The following is an 18222-nucleotide window of genomic DNA, read 5'->3' on the forward strand; positions in this document are numbered from 1 at the left end:
AAAGGCAAGAAAACTTTTACAGCTTATAGTGTCAAACTACAGTTATATGTGAAGCAATTTTCAGCAGCCTACTCACTTTTGTCTGTTAGTCATGGATAAAGGTGGATGGAGGAGAATGAGAGAAGATGGACGGATGAGTGCATCAGTCAACATAAAGAAAATAGGAAAAGTAGAGTGATGAAATGACAACAAAGAAGGATGTTATTAATGTTCAATGTTAAGAAAGAACATAGATAGTCAAAAAGGTGTGTACAGTATGCCTTATACAATGAAAACCATCTACTTTTGTCCACAAGCGCTAAAGACTTTGCACACGAACACTCTGATATCAGTTGTTAAAAGAAGAAAGAGTATTTCTCAGTGCCTGCCTGGGGAATAAAACTCGCAACTTTCAAGTCATAACTTAATTGCCATACCGTTATGGTTGTCATTATGCTATGAGATTAAGAATTGAAAAGTGTCGCACATACAGTATATTTATTGATCTGTTATATAAAAGGCAATACTCAATTTCAACATTGGGGAACCCCATTAAATATTAAGGGACTGCAGAGTGTAGAGGTTTAAGCAATTAATGATGATTTCATCTTGTTTTGGCATCAAATGAGATAATTTATTTGAGTTTTTAATAAAATGATTATACAGTTGCAATTTTCCGTTCTTTTAGTTTCTTTTCAAAGTAAAAGTTTCAAAATATACACTGTAGATATTATCAGTTAACCTTAAAACAATTTTCAGTATAATTGTGATAAATAAGGCTTTATTTAGTATTTTATTTCATATGTTGAAGGTTATGATTTAAAATGTTTCTTGCTCTTTTAAATTGAATGGCAGTCATTAAAAATTATTATGTATGACTACAGAAGACGGGATGATAATAACATGTGCTCTGTGGCTAATTAACATTACTTCTAATTGAAGTTTAAAAACATGCTTCATTTAATTTGCTGCTAAAAATAAGTTAAATGACACTGAACTTTTCATAGGTAATTGAAAACAGACATTAAACCCAAAGCCTGTCAAGAGAACAGTCAAAGGGAATTACAAGAAAAAATAAAAAGGCTCAGAAATGAGTCTACTGAGCAGTTTGATAATGGACCTTAATTATAGATGTGGAAACTTTTGCACTTTTCCAGGTTTTTTACTCTTCAGGAATTATTTAGTCTCAACAAGATCACAGTGATAAAACAGAAAACACACACACTAGTATTGCACAAAAAACACACGGACGCACACATGCACGCACAAACCAAAAAGACCCTTCTCACCACAATTAAACAGGCTCTACAGCTTATCAAAAGAATTAATTATTGCCCAGGGTGGTCTTTATAAATTACGGTCTGCATTTATTTCAATTATCTCATATCCAAGTTAATTTCCGCGCACATTTTTCAGCGGATCATTTGGGCTACTTAGTACACACACACACATACACACACGCACACACACACAAACACACTCTCTCTCTGTGTTACACACTGTTTGGAAATCCCTTGTTGTCATTTGGAGACAGTTTCTACCATCTTGCATATGAATTGCTCTCATGTTAATAGGAGCGGGGAGGCATATCAAGGGCAGACAGGAATCCGGTGATGCATGTAATGTTGATAAGAGTTCCTCTCAACTTCTTCTTAACGCTTCAATAAGAAATTATAAATGAACTATCTGGGCATTGCCTTGAGTAAGTGTGCCTATGTGTGCGGGTGTTAAAACTTTCAGATAAAAGTTAATAAGGTGTCTCTACATACAGTCACTATTAAACTCTTGTTTAACCAAGCCAAAATGTGTCAAACCAGCGGAAATTGGCAAGAAGATAAATCACAATAAATTTGCTAAGATACACAAAAAATGGGGGAGCTACAGTAAGTGGTGAAGAGAATACGACTAAATTGCACAAAAACAAAGCAAGATTTGGAAGCAGCATAGAGGATGGGTAATAATGCCGTTCAGCACTAATAGGACTTGAGATGTAGGACAGAATCAAGAAAAAGTAAAACTAATTTCCCAATATCATCCAAAAGCTTATTTCTATTGCCTCAAGTTGCTGGCCATGGTTCCCAGCCTTATAATTGGGAACACTAGAATTTCTAAAAACAAGCAAATTACTTGCAAAGCAAACATTGAAAATATTACAATAATAATAATACAATATTAGAATAAAATAATAATAATGCAATTTTCGGTGATGGATGATCAAGAAAAAGGTCACATTTGCATGATTATTATTTTTTACAGTGGTACTGAAAGCAACCAATCAATTATCTTGAAGTAAACTTGAGAGTTTTCCTTTCCTTTCATTTATATATGTGATATCAATGTATGTTTTTCTACTTTCCTGATTCCTACTGGTTGCATTTAGATGTTGGGAGCTATTAATCTTTCTTTGAGTTGCCCAACATAGTACAGGTCTTGTAGATATCAAAAGCTTGGCTTTTTTATTAAGTAAATGGTATTCAAATTGCATTAGATATTCTCACGTGTCCCCTCTTTTTTCCTTGCATCTCAGCATCAGGTCGTGAGTGTGGTCACTGTTCCTGTCACTCCTTGTAAAATATTTGTGACATTTTATGAAAAAAACTGCCTAAATTCTACTTCAATGTGAAGAATGCTTACTAGTATCCAGAATTGCTCCATCTTTTGAAACTCTGAATGTTATATTGCATATTCTCCCTTTATTTCTAGCTACTTTGTGTTAGTGTTTACCATTGCCTTTTTATTTTCACGCCAAGTTGTCAAAGCAAGAAAAGGCACACTCTCATTAAAAAAAATGTGAGCTAATACGTCTGCTTTGGCTCATCAACATAAATGTCACTTTCACACTTACATGGCGTTGTCACCCAGCTCTTCATACAGGTTGTTGGCAGTGCCTCCCCCAGGTTTGCTCATTGGCAGTGCCATCTGGATACGGGCGGTCTTGGCACACTCTGCCTGGCGTCTGGTCCCAACAGAGAGGAAACACAGTTAGTTGCCGAAATTTAGAGTAAAATTCTGACCATAGAAAGTAGTGAAACGGTAATAATAAGGGCAGAGGGGGTTTACAGAATAACTTTGGTCTATCTATCTCTATCTGTGTCTTTAAGACAGTCACCATGTCAACTACTAATTTCTTTGTGTATATTTCAATTAATTGTGCAAAAAAAACAATGAGCATATTTTTACATTTTACAATATAGTTTTTTTCTACAGTATAGTGTAGTAGTACGTGTACGTGTTTTTCAGCTATTTAGTCTAGGGGTGCGGCCCCATTGTTGACAAAATATTTAGATCGGGGATTGGTAAAAATTAACAGATCCACGGGCCAATCCAGATTTATTTTTCTCTCCTTTACAGCACATCCAACATCATTCGTTGCAGGATGTGTGTCGCATCTTCGAAGACTTGAGTTACATGGAGCGAGCCAAAGAGTTGGCTGTGTGGAGACATTTCACGCTTGCCACACCAACTAGTTTGTTGGCTGTTTGCAGTGTCTGCAAAGTAAATGTTTCGAGGGTTGGTGGTGGAGGTACAACCAATTTAATCAAGCACATCCAAAAGCACCATGCAAATTTGATACGTTACATCTGTTATTTTGTCTCCGTTAGGAAAGTTATGTTTAGTTAGAAAAGTCTGGTGCATTTATTCCCTTCCACATGGTGGAAGGAAGGTGGAAGGTGGAAGGTATACAGATTATTATTAATTCAAAAATGGTATCAGATCAGTATCGGGTATTGACGGATACACAAAGCCCAGGCATCATTGTCGAGATTGAAAAAGTCGCATCAATGCATCCCTAATTTAGTCTGTCCACCATTAAGGTCCAGAAATATCTTAACACTTAACATTATATTAACTGTATGAATTGCAATTCATTTTTGAACAGACATGGATGCTTCTCAGTCCAGAGGAAAAAGCCAGCTGACTTTGGTGATCCCTTGACTTTTTCTCTAGCACCACAATAAGGCTGACATTTTTTTCTCCAGGAAATGTCTCTACTGTTGGAGGAATTAACAGGACATTTTGCACACACATTCCTGTCAAGCTCAGGATGAAGTGTAATCCCTTTGGTTTTCCTCTACAGACTTTTAGTTTATGTACAAATTTGGTTTGTTACCAAATACACACAAAACTAAGGACATTCCCATCAGTCTCATCTGTACTTTGTTTGTACTGCTTAACAAATGGTAGCATGCTAACACACTAAACTAAGATGCTAAACATGGTAAATAGTATACAGTAACTGCTAAACCTCAGCGTGTTAGCATTGTCCCTGTAAACATGTTTCTAGTACAGCCTCACAGAGAGCTGCTAGCATGGCCGTAGTAGTCAGTTGTATCCTATTCTTGACGTGAAACAATGTATATCTAAGACTGTGATTCATTATCCAATTATTTAATGTGCCTCTCTTCATGGCAGACTTTGCAACACATTTTCTGAACAGTGTCAATTGTAGCATAAACCTAAGTAAATAGGACACATCAGATTTTAGTTCATTTCCCAAGGTTCTCTTAAATTAGTTGCTTTCCTTATTTATTTATTTTAGAAGGACCTGACAGAGCTTCTGGAATGGGACATCAAGCTGGAAACTATTTCCCGGTATAACGTGTTCACTTCATGTATCACACACGCATGTCCCAAACCAGTAATATGCTACTATGTGACATGCGTAACTATCTGGCATTGGCATTCTTGTCCAATCAACATAACATGACCTGAACTCCAATGTGACCACACACAGACATGTTTTAATAAAAGTCTTAGCATTGGACATTAACTGATTCTGTGTTCTTCAGGATTCATTTGTTTGATTGACTTTGGTTGATCGCTGTCCGTTCTCTTTCACCGCCCTTCCTGATTTCATCCATTTTATTTTACAGCGAAAGTCAATACATTAATCACAATGAGAGGTGTTTAAGACAGCCGGACATGAATATTTAGGAAATATGTAAACAGTACTTACTCTTTGAATCTGGTGGCGATAGATGCGGCAGACGAAAAAGAGAGGAAATGTAAGATGAGTGATTATTAGAACCATAAATCACAAAATACCACTTGTTAGCCAGGTTTACTAGTTGTAATTTACAACCCAGTGGGACAATTATTAATTACTGTCATAGCAACAGGGACTAGTGACTGTTATGCTGATGATCACTGTGCTCTTTTCTTTCTTCAAATCTGCTCTCTCCTCAGTCTGTTGTTATTTGTCTTTCTTTCTCAGCAGGATGAAAAGCGCTCTCCAAAATGTGTGTGTGTGTGTGTGTGTCTCAGTGAGTACGTGCATGCGTGTTCTTGTTTATGTGTGTTTGAGAGACGGATGAAATGAATAGCCTTTCACGGTGGTTAGCTAAACAAAGTATTCCAATTGGCACTGTGGGACAGGCTGCCATGCTGAATCATCTAGGGAAGTGACTGGCCCAGGTGATAAAATGATAAATGGTGCTAAAGGACGTCCTGTGGGAGAGACCGTCAGCGTTGTCTATTTTCCTGGATGTCTGCATTTACACAAAGCTTTACTTTGAATGGCTTGTCTGTATTCCTATTTGAAGTCATATTCTCCTTTTTTCGATAGACATGTTTAAAGAACTTACATTCATGTATACATAGATATATTATAATTTAGTAGAGCCAAAATGATGTTGAAATAGATTAGATTTTTTAGATTTTGGTTTTATTCCAGGCACAATGACATCAACAGCTAAAATGCCTTACCCAGAAATACTGTATGTTACAATACAATAGATTTTAAAGCTCCCTCTTGGCTTTACACAACAAGGCATGCAAGAGGAGTAAATATGGACAAATAAAGCAAAAGGAGATGGGTGCGCATTGATGGGCGCCTGAGATTTGTTAAGGAGCGACAGATTTGTTAGTCTGTTTCTCAATACTTTTTGACCTCCCTAGTTCTTTTCATGGGATTTGTTGCTTAAAAGGAAAGTATTGAATATTGCACAAAACAAGCCAATCAGAAGGACAGTAAGCTTCTACAGCCTCATTCAGTCTACGTTGTCCCCGATTAAAGTGCCATTTTTAATCCAAAACCGTAACAAATGCTACACATAACTGATACTTACTGTCTGTAGGTGATAATGACAATCAGTATGGCGGGAACACAGCAGATAATGATAATAACTGCCAGAGCCAGCAGCGCCCCCTCTGTGTAGCCAACGGTCTGCACATTTTTCTTTACACTAGTCACCACTTCAGGAGTTCGGATCTCCAGAATCCGTCCACCAGGAGGGAGGAAGGGCTGGAACTCTTTATTGATGTCCAAGATTTTACCATCAAGAAACCTTGGGGTTAGAAAGGCAAATGTAACTGACACTATGTATTTAAAAAAAAAATGTTATGCAAACATAGCTCCCAGTGAATGTGAGCAAAAAACTTAAAAATAACTTTTCTTCTTAATTGACTAAGCTGCCAAAAAGTAAAAGATGGAGTTCAACAAAATGCCTAAACATTTATGAGAAAGGCAGCAATCCAAAATACTAATTAAGGCCAGATCAATTAGGAATTACTTAATTGTGATGTAATTTAGGTTAGGTCTTGTATCATTTTATGATATGAATATTTTTAGAGCAGCCTTTTTACTTCTCATGGATTTGTTGGCAAAGTTCTTACTTGTAGAGCTCTTGTCTAGATACAGCTCTATTTGTCAGCGGGTCGATAGCATAAATCATGAGGTCCGACTTGGTGTAGTCTTCCTGCTCCATTCCATCGCCATAGCGATGCGGCCCGATGGTTTCCACAATAACCTTTGCTCCGGGTATCTGTTCCTGGACGTACCGTTCCAAAATGCTGCGGATTAAGTAATAATGGATTTTGATTGGTGGGATCACATTATTTTTACTTTTTAAGGATAAGGACATGGTCGACACGTTAATGTACTGTGGCACAAAAAGTTACATCTTTGTGGAAACCGGCATGTACCTACAATCCTCAGTCACAGGACTCACACCAAACAAACACATAAAAACCCATGCAACACAAGCATCATAGAGTTACTGTATGTGTAAGGCAGAAGAAAACAGCAATCTGACTGAGCTTTGTACATGGGAGAAGTATCCCGTTATTTAATGAATAATGCTGTTTGTGTTTAGTATAACAATCTTGTTTTTCTTCAATTAAATAAAAATACATTTGGCAGATTGTTGACATAGATAAAATTACTTGATTCAAGCTAATTGCTAAATTTCAAACGTTTTGAGCACAGCAAGAAATGTCTAACAGACTGTGTAGGCTGTCAAGCGACAGAGGATGGGGGATGAATTTAAAGGAGCTAACTGGTAGGACATAGGGTAGGTAACTGGTAGGCACGGTAGGTTCAAAAATAACCATTGCGGTAATTTATCCTATAAAAACATTCCTTGAAAAATGTGTCCTCAACTTCACATTCAAGGATCTGAATGTCTCAATGTCTCAAATCTCAATACCAACAAAAAACACATCAAATATAAAGACAAATTTCATGTGTAATGACAGCACGGTATGTTTTTATTACATTAACAGGGACATTGTTTCCTCTGTAACAGTGGTCTAGCTGTGTTGCTTGTTAATACCCGTTGTGGGTTCTAGTTCAACAAAGAGCTTCATTCTGACTAGGACCCTTCATTATGATAAAAACACTATTTTTAAACACAAGACTTTTTTCCACTCTTTAGAAAGTGATTTCCCCATGGAAGCAATTACAGCTTCACTCCTTCCTATGGAGACACATAACTAAGTCAATATAGAAGGACCACTGAATTTCAATACTGTATGACTTAACACCCACGCTAAAACCAAATTGTGACCTTTGAATTATTACTGACTTTTCAGGCTTGCAGTGACACTGTACATATGGACAGCATGATATCTTTTTATTCATTTTTTTCTGTATTACTGTTCTATGAAATTACTTATTCAGAGGTACAGAATTAAATTATAGAAAGAATAGTGGGCATCTTCACACATAGTAACAATACACTTTATGTAAGCAGAGAAGGTGTTTTTCAAATGTTGGCAGCAGTCACTAAAGGCACATTACAGCCAGCTTAATGCTGTAGATGATTTATTAATATATTGTATAAAAAACAAGATACAGTATTATGTACGTTACCTGAGCAGCTTGTTTTTGTTTTTCTCCACATAAGTTGGAGGGACATTTGATACAACCACCTGCATGTCCAGCTGGTTAACAACCGATACCTACACAACAGAAAAACAAATGCCAAAAAACATCATTTCTACATTTGAACTGAGCTGACAGCATGCTAGATGTAAACTATTTTACTAAACCTCTGGTCAGAGGGCACTACCACCAGCGGGAAAGAAAAGTTTGCTTTGGAAAAGATAACATTTCCAATCCAAAACTGCTCCTAGCTTGTGAATTAGTTTTCACATTTTTTTCTGCTTCAAGGATATTCTAGTCATGCAACTATAAGAAGAAATGTAGAATAGAAGATGAAGGAAGTGATTATAATCCTGCCACCAATGTCAAAAAAAGATATACACACCACTATCTCCGCTTTGCTGCTGTGTCCTTGACCATAGTTGTCTGTAGCAACCACCTCAAACTTAAAATACGATCGTCTCATGTTGCGATACATGATTGCCGTCTTCACCACGCCGCTGTATGGTTCGATGATGAAGCCGTCTTTGCTATCTTTAGTGTCTTTACCGGCAGGAGGGGGAATGATCAGCCGGTACATCATAGAACTGTAGTTTCCAGTGTCTTTGTCCAGGGCCTGTAAAATAAGGTAAATAAGAATCACTACACAGTGTCATCGTTGAAACCATCATCATGACACCACGACAATGTCATCCTTATCACTATTAAAACAAAATGTCACCATCAACAAAACACTGATCAAGTTATTGTTGCTATTATTAAAATAATCATTCCATTCTAATGTTGTGTGATGATTATGGTAATGATTGTGAGCCCTTCTCTTTGTTGATTCTAGGTGTTTGAGCTGCTAATCATTACGTAGCAATGCCATGTAAATTGATTAGTTCAGGATTGATGTGCTGTCTGTCTTGTACTTGTCAGTCACCAAAAGGCCATACAATTGTAACTTTTTCTGGATTTTCCTTTCCCCCTGTTTGTGTTGTTTGTAGTACTCTGAATCATCAGCAGGGGGTAAAGTGGTGCTTTGAGCTGTATGCAGGTCTACTCATTTGTTCTGTCATTCCGGCTAACTATCAAGTCCCGCCCTCACTCACGCATACAGTACATGCAAACCTCACATTCATGTCCAGACACAGACACACACTCAGACAGACATTGATTTATTGCTGGGTCTTTACAAGAAGGGCTGGGAGTATAGACTACAGATTCTGCTCTGAGACACTCACCACATCAAAGGTAAAACTAATGATGGCAAGAAACAAAACAAAAAAATGATTTTTCTCATGGCCAGGGAACAGGAAAATGGAAGCAGAAAAGAAGAAAAGAAGGAAATAAGAAGGTATTCATATAGAAGTGGACGGAATAGGAAGGACTGAAGGAAGAATGGATGTACAAATCTATTTTTGATGTTCTTACTTGCAGATTTGAGTGGTAGTTAAGATAATCTTTCAGCAATAGTCAGTAACATCAACCACCAACTGCAGCACAGGTGTGACTACAGACCTGATTATATTCCATTGCACTTTGCAGTAAAAGGAAAAAAAAGTACTGAACTATTGGAAATAAATGTTGCTGTTTCTTTAGTTAGCAGCAGTGTAAAAGTCATTCTAAAGTAATAACTCGATTGCCTTTGCTCTGTTGCATGATTTCCTGTAAATACACGTGTTTGTGTTCTAATAAAATCTAAAACAGCATATTCTATAGATAAGTACTGTATATTAGTATATTAAACATGTAGTATATAAGTAGGATGCAGTAAGGAATTGGGACATAGTTTTGACTTTGTCAACTATCTTCCCCAAGATGTGTTGAGTGATAGTATCTTAAAAAATAAATACATGGACAAAGATTTACACAAAGTTAGCAAGTGCTGTTAACAGTGAGTTAACAACATTTTCACTTCTACTGTAGTATTGTGCCCATTTTAAAAAGAAAGTGAAAGCCAAAATAAAGCAATGACTCCTGCACAAAGTCTCCTGCACACCTGATTTATTCTGGTATTGCAAAGATGGAGAATTAAATGATTGTTTCTGTAGTAACTGTCCAGAGTTGAATGATAATTTCTACTGCTGTGTGGAGTTTTATCATCTGGTTAGTCTTCAAACTCAGGAATGAATTATTGAATCTGGACTTCCTGTTTTCTAACAAATGCATTCAGCAATGCGGCTGTTTGTTGTTTTTGTTTTTAATTTAGGGCCATTTTTGGTATTAGCATCCACTAAAAGAGAAGGATGGACTTTGTCATTAAATTTGTCATTAAAGAGGGATAGAAAAGGCTGAAGAAAGGAACAAGGCTAAATTCTGCATTTGCTTTAGTTGTGGTAAGAGAAGTGCCAAAACGTCTTGGGAAGACAAAAGGTACCGTTGAGTAGGTTTGCCGATGTGAGACTCATCTGCAGTCTGATCAATATGTGATTTGGCATCATCTGAGGGACAAAACTCCTGCTCATGCACTTAAACACGTACACCCTGACACCCCTGCATGTAGAAATACACACATATGACAACATGTAGCCTGGTACACGCATGCACACATGCACGCGTGCACGCACACATGCATGCGTGCACGCACACACACACACATACGCACGCACACTTCAACAGATCTGATGGAATTAGTTATACTTGAGTGAAACCACTGAGATTGAAAATGCAACGTTCTCTCCACCTCTTGTCTCACACACTCTTTCATCTAAATGTTAGCAAATGTGCCGAAAGCATCCCTGTCCATCTTTCTAGACCCCCCCTACCTCTATCTATTCATCCACCCGTGAATCATGGATGTCTTCCCTACCTTCTTCTGTCCAGTCGGGTTTTCTCTCAGCAGGATGCCAGCTATCTTTAGCTAACTATCAATCCTCACTCTTCTGTCCAAATTCCAGATCCATTCTTTGTCCTTGTGGTAATCGAGCCTACTAGTTGGCTATTAGTTTTCTTGTCAATCTGTTAAAGTATTTATGGAGGTCAGATGACTGGAGAGCAGGCAACTCTAAACTTGCTCCAACCTTGACATTCAAAATGCATATGCAAAACCACCCCCTTCAGATGTTTGCAGCAGAGGAATAATAATTTGGTGTACCAGGTTTATCAGTAAGAAAAGCTTGTGAAACTGTGTTTTTGAAAATGACTCTTATCAGTTGCATGTTCTCCCTTATTCTCTCATCTTTCCCATCACTCTCACTGTGCATGATCTAATAAAGCAGGAATATCTAAGAATATTCTTAAAACCTGTAATAAAATATTAAAGCCAGAGACTAGAGTCTCTTGTGCTACCCAGGCTCATTAAAACATATTGCTATTTCTCAGATAGAGGCTGAGGGCTCTGTGACCCATTTTGGGTCCCAAAATGCATTTTAATAATACAAGAGGCAATCAAATTGTTTACATTGATATTAAATTATCCCAAGTAAGGTAAAAAAGAAAGGGGAAACAAAGAGATGTATCAATTCACAGAGAGGTATATGTCGAGGTAGAGAATAATCTTACCAGCTAATCTGTTACTTATTGTACTGAATAGTGTCTTTATTTAAAGTTAACAACACAAATACAAGAACACAAATCCACAAGGGAAGCCTAAGCCCCTACATACTGAGCTAAGCTGAATTAAGTTGGAAGCTGTCAAGGCTACTTGAGTGTCAAAGTCATAATATTTTAAGTCTCACATTAAAATAGGGATATTATTTCAAGCGAGCACCGTTCAAACAAGTTGGGACAAGTAGAAGGAACTTTTTAAGAAACAAAACAAATCAATGCAACAATATTATAAACGGAAGACTAAAGAGTTGTAATGCAGTCAGCCAACTCACGAGGAAAAGATTAGTACGTCAGTGTAGAATATGACCAGCCTTATTGTGTGCCGTATAAGCTCTGACTTTGACGGTCCTAACAAAGAAACATCAAGCAGGGAGAGGGTGGACTCCAAGCCTACCAATGGATGCAGGGGTGGAGGTCCTTTTGAAATACAATATGAACAGCAGGCAACGCCCACAGCCATAGCAGAAAGCAACAGCAGAGTTTTCAGGTGAGCGGTGTGGCAGCAGGCATGCAGCAGTAAGCTGAACTGGCGGCTTAAGTTTCGTTCCATGATTAAAAGACTTTGTTGGATATATGTTCAGTGAGGAGAGTGCTGTCTTAGTGCAGCGGTGACTCAACTTGGGCTACCTGAACAGGCATGTGGTCTTCTCTTCTTTAATTACGTTATCTTGCCCATGTTCCCATACTTTTTCTTCCCACTGCAGTTTGGTTTCATATGCATGTGTGTGTATTTCTGTACCTGTACTTGCAAGACGGAGGTAAACGTTTTAGCATCTTCTGCCACCCCTCCAATATAAAGAGATCTGGTGAAAACCGGTGGGTGGTCGTTCTCATCCTGGATGTCGATTACCACCTTAGCTGTGTTGGCTAGAACACACACACACACACACACACACACACACACACACACACACACACACACACACACACACACACACACACACACACACACACACACACACACACACACATATTTTGTACATTATGATACACATTTGCATTTGGCATTACAGAAACAAGATAAAGGGATATTGTCAAACAGAACTGAGTATTTGGGATGAAAAGCAAACAATAAAATGAGGGATGCACAGTATATTGTTTCCTTTTGATAGTATCGCGATGTCATCTTGCGCAATAAACTGAATTGAATTCAAAAGACTACAATATTGCACTTTTTATGGTTGCTTTTTATACATAGCTGGGATAAAGCTATCTGTTTTGCAAGGGTACCGTTCTGGCATCCCGGGCTTAGCTCTGATCAGGACGGCTGTAATAAAGAAATAAAAACAATGATACATTTGTTTAATAAAAGAATGTTGAAAATAATTTCCTTTCATTTTTTTTATTTAACAACCAATGTGTTGTATTTTAGCAGTATACTGAAAGCAGCAGAAAGACAGAAGTGAGTACACTTTATATCTGTATATTTATCTCAAGCAATATCATGATTGCGATATTAAACAGTATCGTAGATATTACTCATAACGAGCTACCCTAATTAAAATGAAATAATGAGGACAAACACAGTCATTGATGCAAATCCCCCTTAACCAAGACCAACCATCAGCCTGCAGTTCTAAACCTGCAAGTCCAAACTGCTCCACACATCAGCGAGAAAAGCAACAGAAGCCTTTATGGCAGCCAAAGTTAGCTTCTGCATTCATTTTTTAGTAATAAATAAAGGATTGTTAGCATCACTTCCAGTGCTGTTTGTGAACAAATTATGAAAATGTGCTGTAATAAATGTAAGGAATGGACGGATGTACAGGGAGGCTGTGGCCATAATAATGTCTATGCCATGATGAAAAAAAAATAAAGATGTTTTGCATTAATTACACTTTAAGATGTATTCTTGTTTTACACACAGAAACTGAATGAAAAAAATTTGATTAGATAGATATATTAAACATTACTGTCAACAGAGCTACAGGTTCAGTATAGGACAAAACAATGTGCCAACAGTGAGCCTCTGTCATTCATATTCAGTATTTGCAACTTGGAATGACTCACATTCCAAGTTGCTTATCTGCAGATGCAAACATTAATCTGCTTATCTATTGCAGCCATTGAGACACCCAACCGAAATGTCTGTTTACGATCCAAACCTTTTTACTGGAGTAAGAACACCGGATTAACACATTGTTAGACTCTTATTGATTTGTTGCCTGATTAAAGCATGTTGTAAGAATAATTGAAGATTTGCTAATGACTACAAAGATTTATCAATGTAATCCCTGCAGAATGCTTTAATTAAATTCAATAGCTGAATTAAATGACAATAGCATGTGGTTAAAGAAGAAATGGAAAACCTGGGGAGCTTAACTTCAATTAAGAAAAAGGTGTGTTTTTAAAGAAAGAAAGAAAGAAAAGACAGACATGTCAGACAGTCCAGATAGTTAGAAAAAGGAGAGAAAAGGGAGAAAGGAAAAAAGACATTCAGAGAGAAAAGTTAATTTAACTAAAAATGTAAAAACCTGGTTTGGTCGGTCCTCACACAGGCAATTGAATGAACTGTCATTTTTGGATGGATTGAAATAGTAATTGAAGAAACTTAAGACGGAATGAAGAAGAGTATAAAACAAAACAGTATTTTTAATCATACTGAGAGAATTCATGGCTGTGCTTCGATCACAGCAGGTTCAGTAAAGTTTAACCCTGACTTGGCCTACACAGATTATTCCGTGCCAATGTTTGGGACTGGGTATCCTCGGGAAAGTAATGGCTTTACAGATAAAATCTACAATCTTCCAAACTGCACACCAGCTGTGTCTGGTCACTTTGATCTGTGGAAAGATGTTTGATATTTAAGAGATAAATTCTGGACATAACTGCACATCGAAACAAATATAGGAGGAGGATGAAGGGCAAGCATTGAAAGAAACTGGTGTAGCTTGCAGGTTTGATAAAGAGAAGGAAAGGCAGTTTGAAAGGTAACAGCAGCAGCTGAGAACCAATGTCACATGTTCTAAGACGTAGAACTTTTAGGTAAAGAATTGATGACTTGTATTGTAAACAAGTAGAGAGAGCTCCAGATATAATGATCGGGACACCAGAGTAAAAGAGAGATGAGCGTTTGTGCAAAAGAGAAAGCTAAAGCCTGTAGCAAGTTTATCTTAACAATTACACATAGTGGGTAATAATATGTTATTTAGTATTCCTTTAGTGCGTGCGTTCGTGCGTGTGTGTGTGTGTGTGTTTGTAATTAGAGAAAACTGTGAAATTGTGGTGATGCAACCCAATGTCAAAAGTTAGTCCTGTAATCTTAGAGGAGGAGGAGGAGGGGATCAACAACTCCACCATGCACTTACTCTTTGAGGGAACTCGAAGGTTTGAGGACACCACTCCCATGGAGTCTGCTTCTACCCTTAGAACGTAGGTAGAGGTGGCCTCGTAGTCCAGGGGTTTGGCTGTGGAAATCACTCCTGTAGTTTCATTTAATGCAAACACACCTGGAGAGAAAAGAGAGACAAAGACAGACAGCAAGAGTGGAAGAAAGAGTCGGATGAAAGAAACCGAGAGCAAAATATCAGGGAAAGGGAGGTGTTTGCACAGGAGATATTTTGAACAGTGTTTCAATTAGAAGCTTCAGCAAATTGCAAAAGAAAAAACAAGCAACCTAATCTGAAACCTTTTACCCCTAGGCTGCATTTACGCTTGACATTTCAAGTGTTTAATGATCGGATAAAATCAATTTGTCATTTAATAGTCTTTTGTTGACTCTCATATTGAATCTGTGATCAGGTCTTGTTTTCCCAGGTTAATAAGAATAAATTGTAGCAAATTAACAGTTACATTCATCCTTTCCATGAACCTGGCTCGCACACATACATAACATACTGGTATAAGTGAACCAGATACTTTATCTGCAATCAAACATAGACAGTAAATTCAGCCAACTCTAAAAATGAAACCCACAACAGGCACTGCTCTATATTTACTCACCTCCCTGGTTGCCTTCGATGATGGAGTAGACGATAGTTTGATTGACAGCAGCCGCCATGATGGCTCCCACCGGGGTTCCAACAGGGGCCTCCTCACTCACAAGCGGAAACCTGGGAATGGATCAGTCAATCAATATCAACTGAAACTAAAAATTAAATATGTACATGTAGACTGCGGGCCCACTCGCTCTTAAGTGTCGACTGCAATTTGGCAAGTTATATACAAGTGAGTGTTATATCTGTCCAAATGTTTCCTTCATACTGCCAGCTTTCCATACCTTGACTTTACCCCCCAAAGATAAATTGTATGTTAACAGTGTTCACACTCAAAAGAGCTATTTAGAGGTTTTAGCAATCAGGTAGGAAGTTGTTCTTGAATTTGGAGATATAGTGAGAGTTTGCTGCTTAACAACAACCCTTAAAAATGAACTAATCCACTTTATCAAAAGATGTTTTGTCTGGATTTAAATGTCTGACAACATAGATCATCAATGCATTGCTGTTGTCCAGCCCAGCCGAGTGTCAATTGTTGGGTGCTGAATGTCAGTCTGAATCAAAACGGGCAAAGCAGTCTCTCACAACTACCTCACACCGCACCACAACACAAATTCATTCAGGTTTCTGCAAGTTGATGTCTGTCAAGACAAGGCTGATAATAATTAGGGCTGCAACTAATGATTATCTTCATAATCATTCATCTGACAATTGTCTAATGTCAGATAATAGCCCATTATAATTTCCTTGAGCCCAAGGTGAAGATATGAAAGACACTCAGTTTACTGTTATTTGAAACAGAGAAAAGCAGAATATCCTCACATTCAAAAAGCTGGAACTGGAGAATGTCTGAGATTTGTGCTCAATGTAAAAAGTAAAAGATTAGTTGATTATAAAAAGAATGGTGCTGATTTACATTGACTAGTGGATTAACCAGCTAATTGTTACTAACAGTAACGTAAACCCTACGTGACTTAAGTTAATGTACTAAAACATACACAGCCCACTGCATGGTGCTTTAAGATGGAATACACTGTGTTTGGATAAAATTATTTGATACAGTACATTTGGAACAGGGTGTCTGACAGGCCCTATTACTGGCCCGAGCCAGGCAATGAAAATACATCAGCAATGGCTTAGAAAGAGGCATGGTCTGTTTATGTCCACCTGCTTCTTATTGCATGTGGTGGACTGGTTTCCCTGCTTACAACGCTGACAGATTTTTTCAGAGTCTGGCAGCTCTCAAATTTCCAGCAGATTTCACTCCATTAAATAAACCCAGTCCAGTCATTAGGCCAACCGTCACAGCTGGCTAAACATTATAACATGGGCTACCAACTGGCTAAGCTATCAAGTAATCACTACGTGATAGATGGGACTGTTGGGGAGCAAGAGTGTGAGAGAGAGAGAGAAAGAGAGAGAGAGAGAGAGAGAGAGAGAGAGAGAGAGAGAGAGAGAGAGAGAGTGTGCCTGTGTGTAGATGTTAACTTCCAGCCTGGTCCATTGCAACTATAACCACCTGCTCTACCCAAAACAAGCTACTGTGTAATAAACCTCAAGTTCATTGAATGAATATAGATTTAAATGGGTAACTTCAAGAGGTTTATAATTGCAGCAGCCAAAATAAATCCTCTTTGAAAATATATATAAGCCCTTTTCACAGCAGACACTTTGACTTGTCATAGCAGGAAAAGCACAGGTGTTACTAATAACATTAACGACGGCTCTGTTCTGAGTATCCCAATCAGCAGTGGCAGTGAGCCAGCATGCACATTACCGGGACCCTGACATGGAAGCTGCTAAATATCCATCATTCATTTGACCATTTCCACATTTTCCTGTTGTGGCAGGTCAGCATGTCTGCTGTGAACTCAATGCAATGGCTGATATGTTTTCTTTTACTTTTTGGATGTATTTTGGGTCCTTTTCTGCCTTTTTTAGATGGTATACATAAAGAGTGGACCGGCACGTTCCTGACATCTTGTACTTCCGACAATATTCGTTAATTAAGAAAGAAAGTAGGGTCACTTTTAAATTATACGGAATAGGACTGTAAAGGATTCAAGAGCAGAACCTTTATGAATTCACCCACAAATAAATGAGTGTTCTTCTAATTCCATTCACATTGGTACAGAGAATGAGAAAAAACACAAGTCTGCATAGATGTAGTTTAGCTGCGGCAGCAGCACAAATACAGTCCATTAATACATTTGGCCCTGCTGCGTTGTAGTGCATTTAGTCAAAACATGACCTTATTTTATTCCTCTCTTCTTGTATTTAAGTATACAAGAAGTATAAGTATTTTGCTTTTTCTACCTCTCGTATATCACATACTGTATATATATTTCATCTCTTGCTCCAATCCTTCTTCTCCACTAAAACTTTAATTTCCCACTTGTTCCCACTACATTACATTACACATGTCCACCTGCATCCATGTCTCCTCTGTCCTCCATCTTTCCATTCACCCCTCCCCTCATCCCCTTTTTTCCCTCAGGCGGCTGCTTCCAGCCAACATCCCAGCAGAACTCAGCTACAATTGTTATCCATTCCTCCCTCTCCACAACGGCTGTTTGAAAGAGGTGATGGAGCACAATTGAGAGGATGCCCACACACACGCAGACACACCCACACACACACACACACACACACACACACACACACACACAC

General features: G+C 38.0%; 1 protein-coding gene across 4 annotated transcripts in view; it reads right to left on the reverse strand.

Moving 5' to 3' along the window:
* The window catches only part of LOC117937118 (protocadherin-15-like), a 167331-nt gene that overhangs the window by 20242 nt on the left and 128867 nt on the right, over positions 1–18222 (reverse strand). For 2 of the 4 annotated variants that reach the window (XM_034860829.1, XM_034860828.1), the window contains 10 exons: positions 15560–15669; positions 14926–15066; positions 12357–12484; positions 8469–8699; positions 8072–8160; positions 6595–6771; positions 6048–6266; positions 4937–4945; positions 2825–2935; positions 77–82 (listed from right to left, as the gene is read on the reverse strand). In XM_034860829.1, the coding sequence (XP_034716720.1) occupies positions 77–82; positions 2825–2935; positions 4937–4945; positions 6048–6266; positions 6595–6771; positions 8072–8160; positions 8469–8699; positions 12357–12484; positions 14926–15066; positions 15560–15669 (1221 nt within the window). The remainder of the gene's footprint in view (positions 1–76; positions 83–2824; positions 2936–4936; positions 4946–6047; positions 6267–6594; positions 6772–8071; positions 8161–8468; positions 8700–12356; positions 12485–14925; positions 15067–15559; positions 15670–18222) is intronic. The other 2 variants (XM_034860831.1, XM_034860830.1) reach the window with 1 other exon arrangement.

The sequence above is a fragment of the Etheostoma cragini genome, chromosome 21 (genome assembly GCF_013103735.1).
Source record: "Etheostoma cragini isolate CJK2018 chromosome 21, CSU_Ecrag_1.0, whole genome shotgun sequence".
Taxonomy (NCBI): Eukaryota; Metazoa; Chordata; class Actinopteri; order Perciformes; family Percidae; genus Etheostoma; species Etheostoma cragini.